Source organism: Chaetomium globosum, genomic scaffold (assembly GCF_000143365.1).
Source record: "Chaetomium globosum CBS 148.51 scaffold_2 genomic scaffold, whole genome shotgun sequence".
Lineage (NCBI taxonomy): Eukaryota > Fungi > Ascomycota > Sordariomycetes > Sordariales > Chaetomiaceae > Chaetomium > Chaetomium globosum.
This window is the reverse complement of record NT_165977.1, coordinates 3,893,516-3,915,470: the sequence shown is the minus strand read 5'-3', so window position 1 is coordinate 3,915,470 and position 21,955 is coordinate 3,893,516. Positions and strand designations below refer to the sequence as shown.

Genomic DNA, 21,955 nt, shown 5'->3' with positions numbered 1-21,955 from the left:
CAGCACAATCCCCCTCACCACCCCCCTCACATCCCACCCCTCCTCACCCTCCCCACCAAAAACCCCCCCCACCCCCAACAAACGCACCATTTCCAAGTCCCCCCTCGTCAGCCGCTCCACACCCGCCCCATCCTCCACACCCCCCACCCTGCTCAGACACGCCCGAAAGACGTCCCGCGGGTACCGCTCGCCTTCGGCGACGCGGCCCTCGTTGGTGTCGGCTGTGCGCGAGGCGAGGGCACCTACTAGGGTGAGGTAGAGGAGGGGGGGGTTGAGGAGGAGGAGGGGGTTGTGGTGAGTGTTTGAGGTGGCGTTGGGGATGGTACTGGGGGAGGAGGGGTGTGGTGGGGGATCGTGTTGGACTGTGAGTGTGTGTAGGTGCTGGCGGAGTAAGGAGAGTAGGACGGCGTAGCCCCCCAGGTTGCGCGGCCAGTCTGGGAGGAGCTCTTTTAGCTGGAGGAGGGCGGCTAGGCGCAGGGCGGGTTCGAGGGGGTTGTTGCGGCCGCCGTCGCCGCCATCTTCTGGGGGTTGGGCCGGGGTGATGGGGACGAAGGGGAGGAGGCGGTGGTTGGAGATGTAGCTGCCTGGGTTGGAGAGTGAGGTTGAGTAGGGGTTGAAAGAGGAGGAGGAGTCGCGGAGCGGGCCGGGGTGGGTGAGCAGTGCGCGCGTGAGGGCTTGCCATTCTTCGGTGAAAACGTGGGGATCGAAGGTGACGGTGCTGGGGGATCGGCGTGCGAGACGGATTGCTGAGGTAAAGTTTGACAGGGAGACGAGAGACTCGATGACCAGGGGGTGGATGTGGAGTGGGCTGAGGAGGGCGGACATAGAGGCGGACGTCTCTTCGCGCACCTCAGGAGGGACGATATCGGACACTGGGTTGTATTGCCGGGTACAAGAGAGGTATGGGCTCGATACCAGGGCTACGGCGCCTCGAAGATCGGCTCTGTCGATCTGGTCAGTTGTTGGTGATTCTCGGGCGAGATTTGCGCCGCGCTCACTTGTACATCTCTGCCAGCAGCCACGGCGGCAGCCCATCCAGACCCCCGTTCAAGTCGAGTACCTTTTGTAGCCCAGACATATGAAGCTGCCAATGGTCGAGACGTCCGACGTAACACTGGTGGGAGACTAGTCAGCCATCGCTATCACAGCGGTGAGATCACATTAGGGGTTGGACCGTACATACCCCTACACAAGCCAACTTTGCAATGCAATGTAGAGTTACCACGTCGGCAGCGTGCTGTTGGTTGAGCTTCCGGTTGAGGATGGCACATATCTTGGATATGTGGTATGCGAGGTCTTTCGGTTCCGTCTGCGTCTCGAGGGCCACCGCGATGCTCCCGCACATGAGCACGCAGTGCTGAGCAGCCCTGTCGCTCGTGACCATGGAGTAGAAGTCTGCTCCCCTCGAAGGGTTATACGATAGGATGTCCTCATTGGGATACATGCTGCGTGGGGTGCAGTCAAAGTAGCGGCTGAACAGTGCCCGATCTTCGTCTGACAAAGGAGACTCCGGGCCAGCAGCGGCATCTCCCGTTGTTCCTATGACCGGCCCGTCGAGGGCCGGATCGATGTGGAGCGTGTCCTGGCTTACGGCGGATTGCCCGAGTTGGAAGCTTCGCTCGTCGAAGGGTGTCGGGGAGTGTCGGGATGGGGTTCCTGCCCCGGGCGTCGCCGGCGATTTCCCCCTCCGTGCCGTCCTCCGCCGCCGTCTTGGCCCCTGAGCCCCGAGCGAGGATTCGGAATGCGCGGCATCGTTCCAGTAACTCCCTTCATTTTGGGATTCGCTACCCTCTTCGACAAACTTGATCTCTTGCTGTGACGAGCCCGGAGTCCCTGTTGTACTCGATGGACCCGCCCCGGCGCCGGTGTCCCGGGGAGATGTGTTAACGAAAGACAGCCCGTTAAATCTTTGCCTCGAGACTTGTAGCCCTCGCCGAGTCTTGACCAGCTTTCCATCCTTGACTGTTGCGTTGAAGTGATCCATCACGTCGAAGCTTGAAGTTGCGGGAAGCGCGTCGCCTCCCTTGATACCGGCGTCGGTCTAAAACGGGCAACTAACAAACATGGCGCGGTCGAACGCCGGTTTCAATGCAGTCCGGCAGCTTGGAACCAGGCGCAAGATAAAGGCTCTAGCAGCAACTACTGTAGACATGATTGGCGGTTTTTGCCCGTATACGCAGGCTATCCCCTGCGGCTGCGCATGAGGCGCCGGGACGCCAGACCTGCGGAAGCCTAGTGACAGTTCATCCATGATGCTCGGAAGAGGCCTCTAATTCTTCGTGAAAGTCTCTTGACAGGGCCGCAGCCCTCCAAGCTGAAGGTGGTGGGCCGGGCCGACGGCAGTGTCCTTGGCTAAGCTATACGAGGTAATGCTACCGGATACGGGGTTCTCCCTGGAGACGTCAAACGATGCTAAACGAAAACCGGGAATTTTATTACAAACGTTACCAAATTGGTTTCGAGGCTATGAGTAATCCCACGACTATCAGTTTTGTTGGTCGGGAACATCTTCTCTTTCCCGAAATGGTCTGGGGAACCGACCTTAGCGAGGAGAAAAGGGGCCGGCGGGTTGAGTGTTTAGAAGGCTGACAAAGGGCTGAGAGCGTCGATCAGCGCTCTATTGGATGCCCCATCCGGGGTGGCGATGCAGGGTATGTACGAGGCTCGATCTTTAAAAAAGTCCTGAATACGTCCGACTACCGTTCTCGAGACCGGGGTCTCACGTCAGCCTTTTCTTTCTCCTCTGCCGGCATTCCGGCAGCCGATGACGCTATACATAGTTGTTGGATTGCTTTTCAAGTGCCCGATATAGTTCCGACCTGTATCGGGCCTTAATTCCTCGTGATCAATAGAACACCGAGCCCTTCATCAGCACACGGGCGGTTCTCGAGAGATGGACCGAGAGGACTTCCCCATCTTTGGCCTTCGCCGCAACGTCCAGCTTGCCGCCCGGGTGTCCGACAACAATGGTGTCACTCCCGTCAGCCCCGACAGCGAGCTGGTTGGGTATCGTCCCCGGAAGTCGAGCGGCCGCACCGAGACACAATCCCAACGTTAGCGGCACGGACTTGTGCGCCTGTCCCATCGACAAAGCAAGGCACTTGATGTGGACTCCGGGGCTCTGTTGAGTAACTTCGGGAGGAAACACGAGCACAATTTTGGGAACGCTCTGCGTGTTGGGGTCAAGGCCCATCAAGGATGCGCCAGCCTGGCGGATCTGCTCTAGACGAGCTTTGAGCGCCGCACCCGCCTCGACGGCCGTAGGATCCAACGACGACGGATTTCGGACGCCAAGGTCCGAAACGCGGATAAACACGCCTGGGTTAGACACGTCAACAAGAGACGCCTCGATCGTACCGCCGTCCGGCAGGCGAAGAGTGTCGACCCGGTTGCCCGTTGGCAAAACTTTACCGGTCGCGGCACCGCCGGGGTTGATGAAGCCGAGGTTGATTTGTGACTGCTTTCCTGGTACTCCATCCATCTCGTACGTTCCCATTGGAGAATACGAAGGCGGCTCTCCACTAACGCGGAACCTAGAATGCACCACCTTGCGCGTATTAGTGTTAAATATGCGCACCATAGCTGTGCGTTCGCCGGTTTGAGGGTCCGTTTCTATCCGGCAGTGCTCCGACAAGCCGCCATCGAAGGCAACGGGCCCGACTATGGATAGCATGTTACCGCAATTACCAGCGGTGTCCAAGCTGCCATCCTTGACACCAACTTGCACAAAGGTAAATTCCACGCCGGCGACACTCTTGTCCAGGCTTGGTGATAGGATGCAGATTTTGGAGGTGGACGATATTCCCGAACCCATGCCGTCAAGCTGTCGACCGTAGTGATCGGGTGACCCCATGAGTGCAGGCAGAATTTCGCCCCCCATTGGCGATGTTAGCCGTTATGATTAGTGATATTGGGAGGGCCACGGTTGGTAATGGTAGGTATTTCGGGGAGCAGCGAGAGGGTACCCGACATACATTGGGATTCAGGCGGCAGATCTTTTCTCCAGAGGACAAGACCGGTGGAAGTTCCTCCTCGGGCGAAAATGGCGGGAATACTTCGCTTGCCGATCAATGCCGTACTGTTGTGAGCTATAGGCGTAGATAATGGACTTTCCATTCCCAACTTCGTCTCACTGAGGAGGCAGCGTGCTGTTGCAAACGAGCGCTGCAAGAGCCCAAGGCGGCGCATGTCAAATTGTGCACAATAGCTGCAAGCCACGCGTTGATTTAGGCAGCGGTAGAAAAATGAATATAATTTAAGATGCACTATGCAAAATGTGGGATGGAAAATGCCATATGAAACGTGTACTTCGTAGAGTGTGTAGAGTGGAGAGTGAAGAAGAGGTGCTTAAAATGGTGGTGGGAATCACCCAAGGGGTGCCGAGGCATGTTCCCAAAAACCCTAACCCTGCATTAGCCAATGAAACTGCCCCCTGTATACTATCCATACCAGCTTGCAAGCCTCTCTCGCAGTCAAGCAATGGCGGGACCCTTCCCCATTAGCTGAGTATCTCCATCCGGTGCCGTCTCTGCGTGGATCATACTCATGAGCTGCAACTATTTACCTTTCGGGAAGATAAGTGTCTCGCCAGGCTAACACACTCCCATCAGCCATCCAATGTTCGAACAAGTTCAGGGGCACTCACCTCCAGGTATCAACGCCGCGGCATACATGACCAGCGAAATGGGCCGCAGGTCCTCGTCTGTCGACTCTTCGAGATAACCATGCCAAAAGTTCACTACCGCTTCCACTCCGCTCTTTATCTCCTCGTCAGCGCCAAAACACTCCAGCCCCAAGCACGTCCCAAACTCCCTAAACGCCAACCTCCTCGAAGCATCCCGCGTCATCAATCCCTTGTTCTTATCCAATATAACCCTTGCCACTCCCAGGCTCTCACTCCCCAGCCGGACAGCCCATGGCTCCTCTTTAAAGAAGTGACACATCCACAGCCCCATCCCCAAATCCAACGGGTCCCGGCTGGCCTCCAGCTTCCCAGCCCTATGCATGAGCTGTTTATAGTCATCAATCTCTCTGCTCAGCACCTCCGACGCGCCGTGCATGTGCTCAGCCGTCCGCTGTAGTAAGCGGTAGACCACAAACCCCGTGGCCGCGTCGAGGTGGCCCTCGGAGGGGACCAGTACGGTGTTCATATCGGTAGATATTTTCCAGACCATGCGAAGCGCGGCGGCGTCGTCGTCTCGGCGGATGACAAAGTGCGGGTGGATGGCCTTGGCGAGCTGCACGGCCAGCTGGTTGTACTCCTTGTCGCCCGTCGCGAGGGCCAGGCGGTTGAGCGCAAACATCCAGAGCGTGAGGTAATGGTGGTACTGGCCGTCGCGGTCGGGGCCCTGGTCCGAGGTCTTGCCGATGCGGAGGCCGCCGTTGAGGGGCTCGGTGTCGGTGGCTCGTGGCAGGCGCGCGGTGCCGTCGCGCGTGCGGCCGAGGATGTTGTGGACGGTTTGGGCGAGCTGCTTTGCGAGAGTGAGGTAGATGGGGGAGGAGGTTTCTTTGGAGAGCGTGATGAGGTTGACGACGCCAAAGGCATCGGTCCAGAGGTACCGGCCTCGGTGGCCTCCGGCGCCGGGCTTGTCTGGGGCGGTCCACTTGCGTGCTTCGTCCTCTGAGAGGTGGTCGATATTGCCGTAGACCAGCTTCATGGCCTCGGTGAAGTGGATCGCGCTCCGATTAGTAGTCATCTTTCGGGTTAATAATTTGATGGGATTCAACATTGGGACTCAACATGGAAGCTGTCGTGTTGTCTGTAGCTGCAGTTACCAGTCCGAGTTCAGCAAGGATAACTTCGAATTGACTACGATGGTGATCGAGATGTACATATCGGCATATCACATCATCGAGGACGTCACAAGTACAACCCCATTAGCTCGGGAAGTCAAGTGCAACAACAACGGACGAACTCTTTTTTTCCTCATCCTTTGTTCTTTCCGTTCTTCTGTGGGTCGGTGTTAGGACAAGCGCTCAATTCAGGCGAAGAGTAAATACTATTGTGATTATTTAGACGATGTTGTAGCCCCTGTATCGCAATGACTTCAATTTCGTGCAACTGCTGGTGATGCGACCGCTGGCGAACTCGATTCGTGCACCTCGATCTGTGATCGAGCTTGTGGTTCTCAATGTCGTCACTCTGTGTCAAGGGTGGCCAAGCTCTAAGCCGCTAGTCCTTTCAGGGCTTAGACCAGAACTGTGCCCCTCATTGGCCGCCATCTGCCCCGCGTTGGTTGAGATGTTTCGAGCGGCTTCTGGAGCCTGCTAGAATGTAATCAAGGGTACTCGCTGCTGCTCGCTACCACCCACACCCCTCAGAATCATCATCCCACTTCGAGGACCCTCGAGCTTCGAGAACAGGGTCGACCACTTGCTTCAATTTCCGATATAATTGTGTCTCCCTTTCTCGAGATTGATTGTGCGTTTGTTTTCTTTGTTTCTTTCCACACACAGACTCATTCCCCGAATACTGGGTATTTAATACCACAGCGGGCTCTCGAAAGAAGAGAGGCTATCATCATAGCCAGACTCCCAATTCAAGCCTGACGTCACCTAGACCCTGAAAAATCTCAACGAACGGAACCCTTATTTGCTCGACTGAGCACGACGAAACACACTAGCCCCTTTATCCGAGACATCGGTCTCGCTTCTACTAGCTCACGATGAACTCGAAGATGGAGTTTACCGACAGGGCCAAGAAGGCGTTGGAAGACGCCATGGTCCTGGCCGAGCAATACGCACACTCCCAGCTGCTGCCCGTGCATCTAGCGGTTGCCCTCCTCGATCCGCTCCCCGACCAGAGCAAAGACCAGCAGAATGTCACCCCCGGCACCACCAGCACCCTCTTCCGCCAGGTCATCGAGCGTGCCCGCGGCGACCCGCAGCTCTTCGACCGCGCTCTGAAGAAGAGCCTCGTCCGTTTGCCGAGCCAAGACCCACCCCCTGAGCAGGTTTCGATGGCACCCACATTCAATACGGTCTTGCGAAAGGCCATGGACCTTCAGAAGGTGCAAAAGGACACATACATCGCCGTCGATCATCTGATCACCGCTCTATCAGAAGACAACTCGATCCAGACGGCCCTCAAAGAAGCCAACATTCCGAAGCCAAAGCTTATCCAGGATGCCATCACAACCATCCGGGGTACGAAGCGCGTCGACTCACGGAACGCCGACACGGAGGAGGAGAATGAGAACCTCGCCAAATTCACCATCGACATGACAGCCATGGCGAGGGAAGGTAAGATGGATCCCGTCATCGGCCGCGAAGAGGAGATCCGCCGTGTTGTCCGGATTCTCTCTCGCCGCACCAAGAACAACCCCGTGCTCATTGGTGAGCCCGGTGTGGGCAAGACCACCGTGGTCGAGGGCCTAGCGCAGCGCATCGTCAACTCGGACGTCCCCGATAACCTGGCTGCCTGCAAGCTGCTCTCCCTGGACGTGGGTGCCTTGGTTGCTGGCAGCAAATACCGGGGAGAATTCGAGGAGCGCATGAAAGGCGTGCTCAAGGAGATCCAAGAGTCCAAGGAGACGATTGTCCTCTTCGTCGACGAGATTCATCTCCTCATGGGCGCCGGCTCATCGGGCGAAGGCGGCATGGACGCAGCCAACCTCTTGAAGCCCATGCTTGCTAGAGGACAGCTCCACTGTATCGGTGCCACGACGCTGGCCGAGTACCGCAAGTACATCGAGAAGGATGCCGCCTTTGAGCGCCGCTTCCAGCAAGTCCTCGTCAAGGAGCCGTCCATCCCCGAGACCATCTCGATCCTCCGTGGCCTCAAGGAGAAGTACGAAGTTCACCACGGTGTCAACATTGCCGACGCTGCCATCGTTGCCGCCTCGAACCTCGCCGCCCGCTATCTGACTTCTCGGAGACTGCCGGATTCGGCTGTTGATCTCATCGACGAGGCAGCAGCTGCTGTCCGGGTTGCCCGGGAGTCCCAGCCCGAGATTATCGACTCGCTCGAGCGCCGGCTCCGCCAGCTGAAGATCGAAATCCACGCCCTGACCCGCGAGAAGGACGACGCGTCCAAAGCACGCCTTGCCCAGGCGAAACAGGACGCTGAAAATGTCGAAGAGGAGCTGAGACCGCTCCGCGAGAAGTACGAGCGCGAGCGCCAACGCGGCAAGGATATCCAAGAGGCCAAGCTTAAGTTGGAGAACCTTCGTGTGAAAGCGGAGGATGCCAGCCGGGTGGGCGACCACAGCCGCGCCGCCGATCTCCAGTACTACGCTATTCCCGAGCAAGAGCAGATAATCAGGCGCCTCGAGAAGGAGAAGGCGGCCGCCGATGCGGCCCTCAACGATAGCGGTGCCGATGCCGGCGGTTCTATGGTCACCGACGTCGTCGGGCCCGATCAGATCAACGAGATTGTCGCTCGCTGGACCGGCATCCCGGTCACACGGTTGAAGACGTCCGAGAAGGAGAAGCTGCTACACATGGAGAGCGTCCTGGGGAGGATCGTGGTCGGCCAGAAGGAGGCGGTCCAGTCCGTGTCCAACGCTATCCGGCTGCAGCGCTCCGGCCTCGCCAACCCGAACCAGCCGCCGAGCTTTTTATTCTGCGGTCCTTCCGGTACCGGTAAGACGCTGCTCACCAAGGCGCTTGCCGAGTTCCTATTCGACGACCCGAAGTCCATGATCCGCTTCGACATGTCCGAGTACCAAGAGCGGCACTCGCTCAGCCGCATGATTGGTGCCCCGCCCGGCTACGTCGGTCACGATTCTGGTGGCCAGCTGACGGAGGCACTCCGCCGCAAGCCGTTCTCCATCCTGCTCTTCGACGAGGTCGAGAAGGCGGCCAAGGAAGTGCTCACCGTCCTCCTTCAGCTCATGGACGATGGTCGCATCACGGACGGCCAGGGCCGTGTTGTCGATGCGAGAAACTGCATCGTTGTCATGACGTCCAACCTCGGCGCCGAGTATCTCGCCCGGCCCAACGGCAAGGACGGCAAGATCGATCCGACTACTAGGGAGCTCGTCATGAACGCGCTGCGCAATTATTTCCTGCCCGAGTTCCTCAATCGCATCTCGTCCGTCGTCATCTTCAATCGACTGACGCGGCGCGAGATCCGCAAGATTGTCGACCTGCGCATCTCGGAGATCCAGAAGCGCCTGTTCGACAACGACCGCAACGTGGTCATCCGCGTGTCGGAGGCCGCCAAGGACAAGCTCGGCGCCGCCGGCTACTCGCCCGCGTACGGCGCCCGCCCGCTCCAGCGCCTGCTCGAGAAGGAGGTGCTCAACCGCATGGCCATCCTCATCCTGCGGGGCAGCATCCGCGACGGCGAGACGGCCCGCGTCGACATTGTCGATGGCAAGGTCACCGTCATCCCGAACCATGTCGACAGCGAGGGCGAGGACGAAGATATGATGGTGGATGAGGACGAGGCGCTCGAGGAGGTCGCGCCGGATTCGATGGATGAGGATATTTATGATTAAAGAGGGAATGAGTGAGCCACGTCTCTAGAATGATGCATTATGATGATGGGATTTGGCGTTTGGAGCGTTGGCATGCATGGCTATGAATGCTTTTATTTCTTTTAGTATCATGAGGGGCGGTGGTTCGGCTGTGAATTAGCAACCGGTCACTGGGGATAGAGGCAGATAGATCCCTCAGACCCGGATAGGAAAAGTAAATTTTTACATATCCTTGAACCATGATTATCGAACATTTTCGTGATGGTTAAATTGATGTCGAAGTCAAAGTGCAGGATAGGTTCGTCTGTGGAGTGATGCGAGATGCCAGTCTGGGTGTGTGGACAAGGCGTTTGAAAATGAGGGAATGCCCCGCAACCCCATGCGATTGAGCGATCCTGATTGGCCTCCCATACCTCCAAAAAATATTTTGGGTCCGGCAGCACCAGCGCCGGCACCAGCAGCTTGGGCAAGCATCACGACATTTCAGATTGCCGTCTCCTCTCCAACCCGTCTCGAACCCCCCCACTACGACCGACTTCCCCGGCGCCAGCATCAGGCCGAACAACAAGCCGCCCCCGAAAGGAAAGGCAGCCGGGCCCCGACAACAATGAACACCCTACGGCCGCTGCCGCTGCTCAGCAGCCGCCTCCTCTTCAGCAATGGCGCGCGGACGACAACAATAGGCGTGCGGTACGCCAGCACAGAGGCAGCCACTGCCACCGCCACCACACCAGAACCGACCGAGACGGCATCCGTGCCGGCGATACAAGGCGAGAGCAACTCGAAGAAGCCCGGCGGCCACCGGCCCCGATCCATCCTCCCCCCAGGCCACGCCGAGCGCATCTGGGTGCACAACCACTTCATCGCCAACCACATCATCTACTCCTTCACCCCGGAGATGAACGTACGTCTTACCCCCCCTCCCCCCCAACACCAAACCCAACCACCCACCCAACCAACCAACCAACCCCCGCACTAACCACACACCCACTCCTCCAACAGCCCACCAAAGCCTTCCGCCAATTCGCCTACACCGGCAAAAAACTCGTCCCCGCCAAGCTCCGCAAGGACTACTGGCGGCCAATGGCCGTGGTGGAGTTTGGGCCCGGGCGCGGCGACGTCGGCCGCAGCGTGTTCCACAAGCTGCGCGAGCTCAAGAAACGCCACCAGCTCGAGTGGGACGACCCGGCCATGCTGCAAATGGACCGCCGCGCGCGCGGCCGCGCGCTGAATGATGAGCGGGGGAATGCGGTGGCCGATATTGCGGCGGTGTTGGCGGGGCGGGGGAAGGGGAATCGTGTTGTTGTTGGTGCTGTGAAGGAGGGTGGGGAGGAGAAGGGGTTGGTGGTTGGGGGGGCGGCGGCTGAGGCTGAGGGGGGGAATGCTGCGGATGCGAAGAAGAAGAGGGAGTCCGAGTTGGCGGGCCTGCAGAGTGCGACTGTGTATTGGGCGAACGAGCAGGACAAGTACTACGCGGAGGAGTGGACGGCGAATGTGACCCATGTGGTTGGCCTGCCGGAGAAGGGGGCGAAGAAGACGGAGGAGGCGGTGGTGGAGGAGGAGGAGGCTGCTGCTGCTGCACCTGCCGAGACAGAGGCGGCGGCTGAGACTCCCAAGACGGAGCAGTGATTATGGGGATGCGGCTTGCTTGTTGATAAGGGAGGAAGGTAGGCAAATGGGCCTGTGCATGTATGTACAGATGGCGTCTGACTGGTTTCGACTTGACAAAGGGAGTCTTGCCGCTGGCTGCTGGCCACTGTATTTGTATTGTACACTGTATATCACGCAATAGAAGGCATTTACAGCAGCAGCAACTCAAACACCATATCCATTATGCTATGCAAAAGTCTACTCAACCAAGCCTATGCTACACCTTGATGGCGAACGACTTGAGATATTCGTAATCGGCGACATTGGCATCCACGCACTCCCGGATGACCCTCTGCCCCTCCTCACCATACTTCTTCCGCCACTCCTCGTCCTCCTCAGCCTCGGTCGGCGTTTTCTGTCATGACCAGTCAGCATCATCCTCCAACTCAGAGACACAAAACCAAGGCAAGGGAAAGAAATGAAAAGAAGCTCACCTTGGGCTGCACTCTCGCCCGCAACTCCGTACTACCGATGGCGTCATCATGAAACCCATTCCACTTCTCAAACGCCGCCACCGCCAGCTGCTGGCCCTCCTCGTCCTCCCACTTGAGCATCCCGTCATGGTAGTCAATACCCACATCCTCACAGAACGCACGCACCACCTCGGCCGGCTTGTCCAGCAGATCGTCCGCATCCACGACCGTCACCCGGACACCGCCCCCGACCCCACTTCCGTTAGTGGTGGCGCCGTTAGTGGTGTGGCCGTGGCCGTTCTGCTGCTGCCGCGACTGCGGGACGATGATGCCCTCCTGCAGCAGGTAGTCGAACAGGCGGCGCAGCTCGTCGTAGCCGGCCTCGTTGGGCATGAAGCTGTGGAAGCCCGTCTTGGCCGACAGCGGCGGGATGGTGCAGCGGTAGTAGGAGGGGATGGCGCGGCGCGGATGGCGGATCAGGAAGGTGAAGTGGAATTCGCGGAGGAGAGGGAGCGGGACGACCGTTGGGTTGCTATCGCTACTGGTGGTGGTGGTGTTGCCGTTGGTGTGGGCGGTGCCGTTAGCCGTCGCCGCCTTGGGCTTGTTGCTGGCGAGGGAGGGGACGATGTAAGCGGGCTTGCGGTCGGGTGGGAGGAGGTAGTGGGCGATGTCCTTGATGAAGAGACGTTTGGACTGTGTAGTGTTAGTTACCCGGTGGTCTCATCCCCCCCATTTATATGGGATAGGGCGATAATGAATTGAGCTAACGTCGTCATCCCTGGACAAGCGCAACAAGTTCGTCAAGACATCTTCGTACGTGGTGTTGGCGAAACCACTGCTACTCCTGGCCTCCTCGTCCTCCTCGTACCGCACGCTCAGCCGCTCGGGACCAAAGTAGAAAGCATCCCCGAATGGCTCGTGGACGCAGCGGAGAATATCACGGCGCGTCATAAACACCCGTTCGAAAGCCGTCGAGCAGGCTCTTGGGTGTGTGGCCAAAAAGATGGGTTTGTTGGACATGTTGAAAACGTATGTAAGATGATCTCGGGAGATCAACAGGGACGAATGAAAGAGAGAGAAAGGGCGAGAGGATCAAGCAAGATCAGGAACGAGAAAACCCTGGGGTAAGCACCCCGGCCCGCTCCCTACTTTAAATACCTTACCTAAAGCACCTGCCTGCCTACCCGTGACGTAGATTCGTACGTGTCTCTGATAACAGTGAAGAAAGGCCGAGCTTGTTTCACAAGGTCTCGGTTTTACCTTGCAGCCGGTGGCGGGGCTCTATCCGCCCGTTGCCTTGAAGAGACTGCATGTGCGAGGATGCAAAGGCATGTACCTCCGCAAAGCGCAAAGCGAGAGTGCTTCCGTGGACCGAGCCCCGCGCAAGGAACCGCTACAACCAAGGAAGACCGCAAACGGACGGCGAACATCCCAAGCAAACCCCTCGGGGGATCCATTTGTTCAAAGATCACATTGGAGGCTCGAGTCAACCCGCAACACACGTGCGGATACCCACCTTCCCAGGGCAGCGAATGGGACGACCCCGGCGGCAAGGCGGCACCCTGAAATGGAGCAAGGAAGTGGGCAAAGCTGTCACAATCCCTGCCCACGGGCGCGCCGTTGTGGTGGTACGGTGGGGGTGGCTGCGAGATCTCGAAACGATGAGAATCCCATTGGAGGGGGAGCGGCGAGCAACCTTAGCTGCAGGCAATAGGCTGCACGTGCGCGGCAGGCACGGCAGGTATCAGGGCGCGGGGAAGAGGAAGCTTTCAAACAATTGATGGAAGGTAGTCGGTGACCAACATGCAGTTGGCTCTGCTGGGGGAAGGAAAATTGAGAAGCGAGAGTGTGAATGTGACGTCACACCCAACAACCTCGAGCCTGCCAAGATAGGAGGGCCTCCGGATAACTCGCTGAGAAAAAGCCGAGGAGCAGCGCTGTACATGGAATACAGATGCGGCGTTCAGATCTCATTATTTCGGGGATAAAAATAGTAAATTGGCGTCCGTCTGCGAATTTCGCTTAGGAGAGAGGAAAACGAAGTAACTTATCCGTCGGCGCCTAGCCTAGGGCTGCTTGTAGGTGAGGCATTAGTTAGTTGGTGGGGGTGCTTGTAATTGAAATTGTGACAACGGTTGAAACAAGGCCAGGGACGCTCGTATAGTGTAGTATCTTAAAAACATCCAATAGACTTTCTTAGTCTAAACCTGTGTTCTGAACTACGTCAACCCCAAACGACATCCTATTACCAAATGACAACATCCACAAATTCACATTTGTATATTACATTAACCGCACCCCGCCCACGCCCCCAAACCAAACCTGTCTCACTGCCTCTTCTTCTCCTCCCTCTCCTTCACACTCTCGACCCCGCCTCCATTACCCCCCCTGGCCCAGACCCCAACGATCTTCCACACAACCCACGCGAACCCAACCAACACAGCTGCCGCCGTCCCCGCGTTCACCCACCCGGCCCTGTCCACGTCCAGCACCGGCACCCTGACCTCGTTCACCAGCAACCCCCCCTGAGCCGCCGGCTTCGGCGCGACGTGCCAAAACACCGTGTCCCCCCCAAACAGCGCGTCGTACCCCAGGTGGTGCTTCTCGAACGGGTTCGGCGGGAACACGGCCCCCTGCGCGGGCTCGCACGCCCAGAACACGGCCCGGGTACGGCACGGCGATGGTCGAGTAGCCGCCGGGCGCGGGCGCGAGGTACCGCAGGTGGAGGGGGATGGATGCCGTCCATTCTCCTCCTCCTCCCTTTCTCCGCTCCTGCGCCGGCGGCGGCGACAGCTCGAGGAGGACGGACGAGCCCCACTGGGTCATGACATACGCTGGCGCCTCGAGGTCGACGGGCTGCGTGGTGTGGCGCAGGGCCGTGAGGTTCTTGGACGCCAGGAACAGCGGGTCCGAGAGCTGGTACTTGTCCGCGAAGATGGTGCGTGGGAGCGTGAGGTAAGCGTAGGGCGTGCAGGTGGTGGTGGCGTCTTCGTCGTCCGAGGAGGACGGGGGTGGGCCGTCGGCGGTGAGCCGCAGCTGGAGGGTCGGGTGCAGCCCTGTCGGGGCGAGGAACCGGGCTGAGAAGGCCGACTCGGCGTCGCGGTGGCGCGAGCCAAAGGAGAACATGGTTGGCGAGGGCTTCGAGTCTTGGCCGAGGACGGTAAGGAGACCCGAGATGCCGATTTCGTGTGCTTCGAGCGTCTTCGGCTTGTCCGTAGAGAGAATGCCGACTTCGGTGCGGGTGTTCGGGCGGGATGTGGCGTGCACCTGCTGGCGCTGGTAAGGCCAGAGGGCGGTAACCCGCAAAACCCTCTCACCGATGTCGTACGACATGTCGAGTGTGCCGGCTGTCGAGAGGGTGTCTAGCCTGGCTGAGCAGGACGCATCGGTCGCGCCGCATAGCTGGCCCTTGGCATATTGGATGAAGTGGGATAAGCTGTCCAGCTCCTGGAAGTATTGAAAGCGCTCTTCACCGACGACTGTGAAAGATTCCTAAGTCATGTCAGCCCAGTCGCTGTGTCGAGTACGGCTCTAGAGTAGCTCACATCAGGAGTGGTGCAGGATATATCTCCAAATATGTTGCCTAGTATCGAGCATAACCCCTTCCTGGGCACATCCACATATATTAGCAAGTGATAAGACTACCCATGGATAACAATGGCATGACATACGTTACAGCATGATTCCTCCCCGGCGTGAAAAAGAGATGGAAGCCAGGAGGCAGCCTTGCGAGGAGCGGGCTAACTGTTTCGTAGGCCGCGGTGCTGACCCATCGAATATGGAGATCTTGAGCACCCGTGACTAGTGTCCGTAATTCGGAGGGAAGTTCATTGGCAGCAATGGTCAGCCTGTCCTCGCGGACAGCGTGCACCTCAGGACCTTTGATTACGCCATCATTGACCGTCAACGCCGACGGCTCTAGCGAGTCGCCCAACTTCTGGACAAAGCTGATTCGCTCGCGCATGGTTTAGGCGAGCTGATGATGGCTTAAATGAGACCCGATTCTCACAATGTTGATTCAGATCGAGTCCAGCTTAATCAGCAATTTGGCAATTTGGCAATTCCCGTCAGCAGCACCGGGCATGGCAAGGCGAGCAACACGCATCCGGAGGGTCGGTGAGGCGAGAGTTGTCGGCTCCAGCCAAGACCAGCCAGCTGTTTTTGGCTGTCCAGGCACAGCTGGCCAGGGCTGTCAAAATTCCCCGCAAGGGCGCGCCTGCGATCCGGTACTGTCAAGCGCTGCTGCGAATGCTTGGCTTCAGCATCCCGATTGGCTTAGCAACAGCCCAGCGAGCACATCCCACACGGAGATCTCCTGGCTCCTTCCCAAAGCAACACCGGGGCTGTGAGGGGCTAAACCCAGAATGGTGACCGGGAGGCAGCACTCAGCCTTCTTCAGCGGGTGGCACACGGGAACACACCTCAAGACGGCACCGACGACGGAACGCCATGGGCCCTCCACGAGCATTTCCCCTGATGTGGCAACAAATGTCTGGCAACACATCCCCATTCTCTCCCATGTTCTGAATTTTACATCCAAAGAAAGAAGGAGAAAAAAAATAGAGAAAAAGCGATGCACCGACCAATGCAACACCGATAGCCACCACTCGGTGCCCGTTCTTTCGCCAATCGCCGTGATTCTAGGCTCCTGGGTTCGTCGTCTTGTGTCTTTTCCGACACCTGGCCGACGCCCCCGAACGCCGCGCCGACGGTTCGGTACGACGCACTGGTGCAACCCGTCGGATCTGGGCCGAGCATCGCTTTCATCGGACTTCGTACCTTCCATCCCGTTGTCCTTACCCCGTAGACGCTTCTTTCTTTAACTCCCGCCTCGGGCCTTCCCTTTCACCATGGACGATCAACCATCCTTCATGACTCTTCGGACGAGGAGGCCCGCAAACGACGAGCACAGCATGAGCAGTAGTGCCGACTCTGCCGTATGTTCCTGTCACCTTCTTTGTCAGTCTTGGCTCAAGACTCGTCGCGGCTAACATCACCCGTCCAGTATGGCTCGGCCACTGAAGGTTCTCCACCGGCAACCCACGATATCAGCAGAGTGAGCTATCATGTGAAGCATATCGAGAGCTTCGCCCAGGCTCTCCAGCATGTAAGCCAACCCCCTCGTTCTTCCGGGCTTCGTGGAGGCGGGCGGGAACTTGCATCTAACTTGAATGTGCTGCTTGAAGTCAGCCACCAGGGCATTCCCTAACCGCGGCCGTTCAGCTCAGAGATACACCAAGGTGCAAGCTCTTCTGCTGCACTGGAAATCCGATGATCTCTTTGTGCTGCCCGAGCTTGAGGACCTGGAGAAGTGCTTCCGTGATCACTACAACTTCTCGACCGACATCTTCTCCATCCCTTCAGAAAACTCCCATCTGGAGCTGATGCTGAAGATTGGCGACCTGGTCAAGCAACACGAGTCCGACGACACGTTGTTTGTGGTCTACTATGGCGGCCACGCCAGGATAGACGAATCCCGGCAGAGCACATGGTGCGCGTAAGTGGTGATGACTTTGATCATTTCCTGCTTTTGACGTGTCTGACCGTTATTAGAAACCGCCGTCCCGGGTCTCCCTGGCTTCAGTAAGTCTACTGTCCCTGCCCCCGCGCTGCCTATGAAAACCAGTGACCAACCATGCAACAGATGGTCCGCCATCCAGACCCTACTCGAAAGGTCCGTCTCGGATGTTATGATTCTCCTCGATTGCTGCGCTGGCGCTGCAAGCGCCACCTTCCCGACCGGCAAGAGCATTACCGAAACCATCTCAGCTTCGAGTTGGGACGCTATCGCACCCGATCCGGGGAGGTATTCCTTCACCAATGCCCTCATTGAAGTCCTCGAAGAGTGGCGTCAACGAACCTTCTCCGCCGCCATGCTCCACGCCGAGATCCTCGCCCGCCTAAAGCACCCGCGGCCCATTCTAATCAATGGGAAACATTTCGAAGCCCGGTCCACGCCGGTACACTTCATGATGACTTCCAACCACAGAGCACCCAGCATCGAGCTCTGCCGACTGGTCCCCAGGAAACAGATGCCTCCGTCCCCCCCGAATGAGCTGGCCTATTGGGACCGACCATCCCACCCGAGAATGATCGAAGGGAGAAACCCAGTCGAGCAGTACCCCCTCGCCATCCCCGACTTTGGGATCCCAGCCACCTCCGAGCCCAACGAGGACGAGCCTCACGTACTAATATCCTTAGCACTTGAGGACGACCAACGACTGGACTTGAACGACTGGGAAACCTGGCTGGCCGCGTTCCCCTCCATTGCGAAATATGTCAAAGTCCAGGGTGTCTTCAAGAGTCATTCGACCATGCTGCTGTTATCGCTCCCCGTCATGGTCTGGGATTTCCTCCCCGATGACCCGGCGTGCTCATTTGTGGCCTTCATCCGGTCGAACAACCTCATCCGGAACCAGCAGCCAACTCGGGAGCCAGAGCCTACACCTGCCCCCGTTCCAGATCACGTCCCAGTCTCGGATATGGGACGCGACGATGCCGAGTCCTATCTGTCTGGAACAACTTACGGTCCGACTGAGAGTCTGAATATTGCTCGTTATACCACTGCTCTCTCCAACCTTCATCGAACGCAGTCTGCTGTTTCCGCCCCGTATCGAGAGTCACACGCAAACCTGAGGACACTTCCACAGGACGAAGCCCCAGCAGGTTTTGAGAATGCATTTGAGTGGTCCTCGTATGACGAGCCAAGCTCTAGGTTACGGCCCCAGCCGTCACCGAATAGTCTCGGTGGCTCTCTTAGGAACGTACCTTCCAGCACTTCGTTGCGCACCGTTGACCGACGCCCGCCCGCTGAGGGGATCTCGAGAACAATGATACTCAACCAATCCCGAACTTCCAAGAAGTCTGTGTTCAACCGAACCAGGACGTCCCAAGAGGCCAGCAGATAGGCTCCACACGTGAGTTCGACGCCTGGAGGATTACTTCCTCAAAGATCCGGAACCGAGTGTCAGCGTTGTCGAACATCTTGCGTCAAATCTCAGTGTCGAAACGTCAGATATCCATGTAAGCCTCAATACCGATCCCGTATGCCGCTGTTGCTGATAAGTTAGTTCTGGTTCCACCATCGCCGAGACCAAGCCCGGACGACGTTCAACCTCCAAAACCTGACGATCACGAGCCACTCGCGCCAACCCCATGACGGCGGCCGCATGATTCTCCCGGGCCATCTTACAAGACTCCTTGAGATATACCCATCGAAGGGTGTCCTTCTTGTCGACTTGCGATCATCAACCGACTTTGAGCGGTCTCACATTCACCACGCCATCAACTTGCGCGCGCCGTTAAGCTTCGTTGAAAACACCTCGCTCGAGATGATCGAGGATACCTTCATGGACGACCAGAGCCGCCGCAACTTCAGTAAATGGTCACAGTTCAAGTGCATTGTCTTTTATGATAGAGTCGTCGAATTCGATTGGGAGTGCCCCGTCGCCGACGCCTTATACACCAAACTGCGGCGCAAGGGCTGGCAGGGCCAATGCTTTATTCTCAAGGGCCATTACCGGGAATTCTCAGCTTCGTTTGACAAATACATCAGTGGGGCCAAAATGACGAGTGAAGCCAAGGACTACCTCGACAGTCTTCGGCAGCAGTCCAGTCCGACAGAGGTAAGCCTCCGGGAAGTTCCACCTGCGTGACATCCCAAAGCTGACAATCATTCGCAGGAGGAGGCCAGCAAGCGAGACCAAGCCTATCATGAGTGGTTGAACACATTCGCAAGCCAGCAACGCACGCCGACGGCGGACCTTATCCCGACGAGAAAGTTCGAACGGAGAAGGACGGTGGAACAACACCAGAAGGAGCTCGAAATGGAGTTTGAGGCTCGCTTCCCCGCGCTGTACAAAAAGGCGCAAGCCATGCGCCCCGTTGCAGCGTTCGGGGACACTCCCTCTCCGCCCCCGGGGTCGCCTCCTCCTCCTTTCCACAGTGGAACCCGGAGAAGCCAGTCCTTCAAGGACGTGGACTGGGCGGGATCAGCGAAGTACGACGATGATGACTTCGACTTGCGTAAAGGGCCACTTGTCGGGCCGCTTATGAGCGGGTTAGACAAGATGCGTGAAGCCGGAAACCTCCCACGGTCCAACTCCGGGAATTCCTTCAGGAGCTACCACGACGATTACCCCATGAAGGGCAAACTGGACTACTTAGGCGACGACTACGACCAGGATTACGACGAGATCGACCCAAAGAGCGAGGAGCTGGGCAATGACCCCGGATTCCAAAAAGCCGGGGCGCCAACTGGCACGGAGACCGGTGCTGGGACTCAAGTCAAACATGAAAGGGGGGGAGAGGACACGTTGAAAAAGGTTACAAAGAAGCGGCCACAAATCTGGGAGAGGTTAAGGAGTGGCGGGACCAAGTGATCTTGGATATCATTTGGGAAGGCTGAAAAGCTTTACTGCATTTCGTATCTCTGCTGTTGCAGCCTCCGAGGCTAGCTCTCGGTTCTGGATACATATCGGCGTTCGACATTTGGGATACCTGCGTTGGAGTCATGTACTGTACATATTTTCTTTTTGCAATACCCCGGCGCGCTGCATAGCGAACACTTTGCTTCTTTGTACAACAAAACAAGGCCGCTATGGCTTTACTCAACACAGGAGTTATTCACCCCTTGATCCCTGGCGTGAGATTAAAGGGTACGTGGACTTGAAGCGAGCGTAACGTCTTGGCCCGGCGGTACCATCAGACACAAGGCCCTTTCTCAACCATACCAAAGTAATGAATTGCAACACACTGTGCGCGGGATATTCTCTTTTCCAGCCGAGTTTGGGCTTTTGGTCCTATACACTACAATAAGGGCGGTGTGACATTAGGCTTGTAATGCTTCGTACCACTCCACAGACGTCGACGGTTACGCTGCATCGGATATACCCGACAACGAGGAGTATAATATAACTTGGCCACGGCGGCTTTTACCGCGCATCCACGACGACTCAACCCCATACCAACGCCCGCCAGTGCGGCACGGAACTGCAACCGAAGGAGCAAGTCATCTATCCCCGGAGATACACAGTAAACTGGCGCGGCTTGACCGCTCACTACCACCCTCGCTTGCTTCCCCCGCCCCCCCTCCCCCCCCCTTTCCGGCGCTTATTTGACACGCGCTCGGCTCGCCCGTCCAAGGAACGCGGCGGGCAAGGCACCGGTCAGGTCATTGCAATATCGACCGCACGGCACGGCAGCGCGCGAGTGCGGTACAGCAATATCTTCCATACTTTCTAGAAGATGAGTTCTGACAAGGGGGTTAGTTGGTTGGTTGGTTGGGTTTGGACGAGCAACGTCCGTTGTCCATCGGATTCAATAAGTTACTACGAAGTTAAGGGGTAGGCACCCAACCGAGGGCTCAACATCCCGCGCGCGCGCCAAAAAAACTTGGGTTCTGTTGTGCCCGGTCTGGCGCTTGCTGCAAGCCCAAACTTCAAGTCCAAGTCCTGGTCCCGGTCCCGATTTCTCCCCCACCTCTTTCCGTGTCCGAGTTCCCGGACCAGCATCGACCAAGGGGCGCGTGATTTAGCCTACCGGGCGTGCGTGCCAGTGTCATCTAACTATATTCTCGTCATCTTTTCCTTGGTCATAACTCGCATCTACCTGCCACCGGCTGCCCACTCTGTTCGAGACCCTTCCCCCGTGGGGTCCATGTCCTTGTCCTTGTCCTTGACCCTGACCTTGTCTTTCGCTGCCTTGTCTTGCCTTGTCTTGCCTTGCCGGGCTGAGCTGGGCCGGGGGGCATGGATCGCATGGCAATTACCTCTGTGCAATGCCTTGACTCAGGCCAAGGTTGAGTATCTCGTATCCGTTGACTCGCGTACAGCTTTTGCAGACAAGAGCAGGTTTGTCCCCCTCCCCCCTCCGCCACAGCCACTCGGCTGGATGAATAAATAACACACGTATGTTAACTCCCGCATGTGTATACCGAAGTTCGGTTGCCTCCCTCCTCCCTCACCACCGTTCCCTTCGCTTTGAACCCGGCACAGGGGCTCAAACCCGGTTTTGCGTCTCGCTCTGCCCTGGCCTGGCCTGGCCTGGCCTGCAGCAGGGACGGTGGTACTCGGCACTGGGCTAGCGCGTCTGGTTCCTGCATTTTTTTTTTTTTTGACCAAGCACTTCCGGTACCATGTCGTACATATGTGATATGGGTGTGTGAGGGAGGGAGAGGGAGCGAGTGAAGGGAGCTGTTCTGGGTGTGACGAGGGAGGGCCGTTATGGTATCGAGATTGATATCATATAGGGCTGTTAAGTAGCTCCTTGACAGGGTTTTAGTTGGACAATCGTTACGCTCGCCTTTACCTGCCGCTGCGGGATTGAAAGCCGGGGGCTTGGCTGCATCTCCGTTCCAACGGTTTTCCCCGTTTTGGGGGTCCTTTTTGTTACTTTTTTTGTGTTGCTCATGGTAGTTATCCGCCGTGGTCCGTTGTCGTTGAGAACGCAAGAGCAAACTTCGGGATACTC

General features: G+C 57.5%; 7 protein-coding genes across 7 annotated transcripts; 3 read left to right on the top strand and 4 right to left on the bottom strand.

The window, feature by feature from the left end:
- Positions 1 to 467: 467 nt before the first annotated feature.
- CHGG_03343 (uncharacterized protein) lies at positions 468 to 2,251 on the bottom strand (the record flags this gene model as incomplete). The annotated part of the gene is made up of 5 exons (XM_001229858.1): positions 468 to 746; positions 850 to 943; positions 999 to 1,114; positions 1,184 to 2,041; positions 2,177 to 2,251. The coding sequence occupies 5 exons, from the start codon at positions 2,249 to 2,251 to the stop codon at positions 468 to 470; spliced, it is 1,422 nt and encodes a 473-aa protein (XP_001229859.1).
- Positions 2,252 to 2,845: 594 nt separating this feature from the next.
- Positions 2,846 to 5,696, bottom strand: CHGG_03342 (uncharacterized protein; the record flags this gene model as incomplete). Its single annotated transcript, XM_001229857.1, has 3 exons — positions 2,846 to 3,660; positions 3,975 to 4,088; positions 4,646 to 5,696. 3 exons carry the CDS (start codon positions 5,694 to 5,696, stop codon positions 2,846 to 2,848), a joined length of 1,980 nt encoding a protein of 659 aa, XP_001229858.1.
- Positions 5,697 to 6,665: 969 nt separating this feature from the next.
- Positions 6,666 to 9,443, top strand: CHGG_03341 (heat shock protein HSP98; the record flags this gene model as incomplete). Its single annotated transcript, XM_001229856.1, has 1 exon — positions 6,666 to 9,443. The coding sequence occupies one exon, from the start codon at positions 6,666 to 6,668 to the stop codon at positions 9,441 to 9,443; it is 2,778 nt and encodes a 925-aa protein (XP_001229857.1).
- Positions 9,444 to 10,029: 586 nt separating this feature from the next.
- On the top strand, positions 10,030 to 11,051 carry CHGG_03340 (uncharacterized protein; the record flags this gene model as incomplete). The annotated part of the gene is made up of 2 exons (XM_001229855.1): positions 10,030 to 10,326; positions 10,425 to 11,051. 2 exons carry the CDS (start codon positions 10,030 to 10,032, stop codon positions 11,049 to 11,051), a joined length of 924 nt encoding a protein of 307 aa, XP_001229856.1.
- A 238-nt stretch (positions 11,052 to 11,289) lies between these two features.
- CHGG_03339 (uncharacterized protein) lies at positions 11,290 to 12,505 on the bottom strand (the record flags this gene model as incomplete). The annotated part of the gene is made up of 3 exons (XM_001229854.1): positions 11,290 to 11,427; positions 11,507 to 12,178; positions 12,254 to 12,505. The coding sequence occupies 3 exons, from the start codon at positions 12,503 to 12,505 to the stop codon at positions 11,290 to 11,292; spliced, it is 1,062 nt and encodes a 353-aa protein (XP_001229855.1).
- Positions 12,506 to 13,864: 1,359 nt separating this feature from the next.
- Positions 13,865 to 15,449, bottom strand: CHGG_03338 (uncharacterized protein; the record flags this gene model as incomplete). Its single annotated transcript, XM_001229853.1, has 3 exons — positions 13,865 to 14,977; positions 15,031 to 15,091; positions 15,157 to 15,449. The coding sequence occupies 3 exons, from the start codon at positions 15,447 to 15,449 to the stop codon at positions 13,865 to 13,867; spliced, it is 1,467 nt and encodes a 488-aa protein (XP_001229854.1).
- An 886-nt stretch (positions 15,450 to 16,335) lies between these two features.
- Positions 16,336 to 19,866, top strand: CHGG_03337 (uncharacterized protein; the record flags this gene model as incomplete). Its single annotated transcript, XM_001229852.1, has 8 exons — positions 16,336 to 16,422; positions 16,491 to 16,592; positions 16,672 to 16,982; positions 17,039 to 17,068; positions 17,130 to 18,249; positions 18,422 to 18,508; positions 18,706 to 19,110; positions 19,168 to 19,866. The coding sequence occupies 8 exons, from the start codon at positions 16,336 to 16,338 to the stop codon at positions 19,864 to 19,866; spliced, it is 2,841 nt and encodes a 946-aa protein (XP_001229853.1).
- Between the last annotated feature and the right edge of the window lie 2,089 nt (positions 19,867 to 21,955).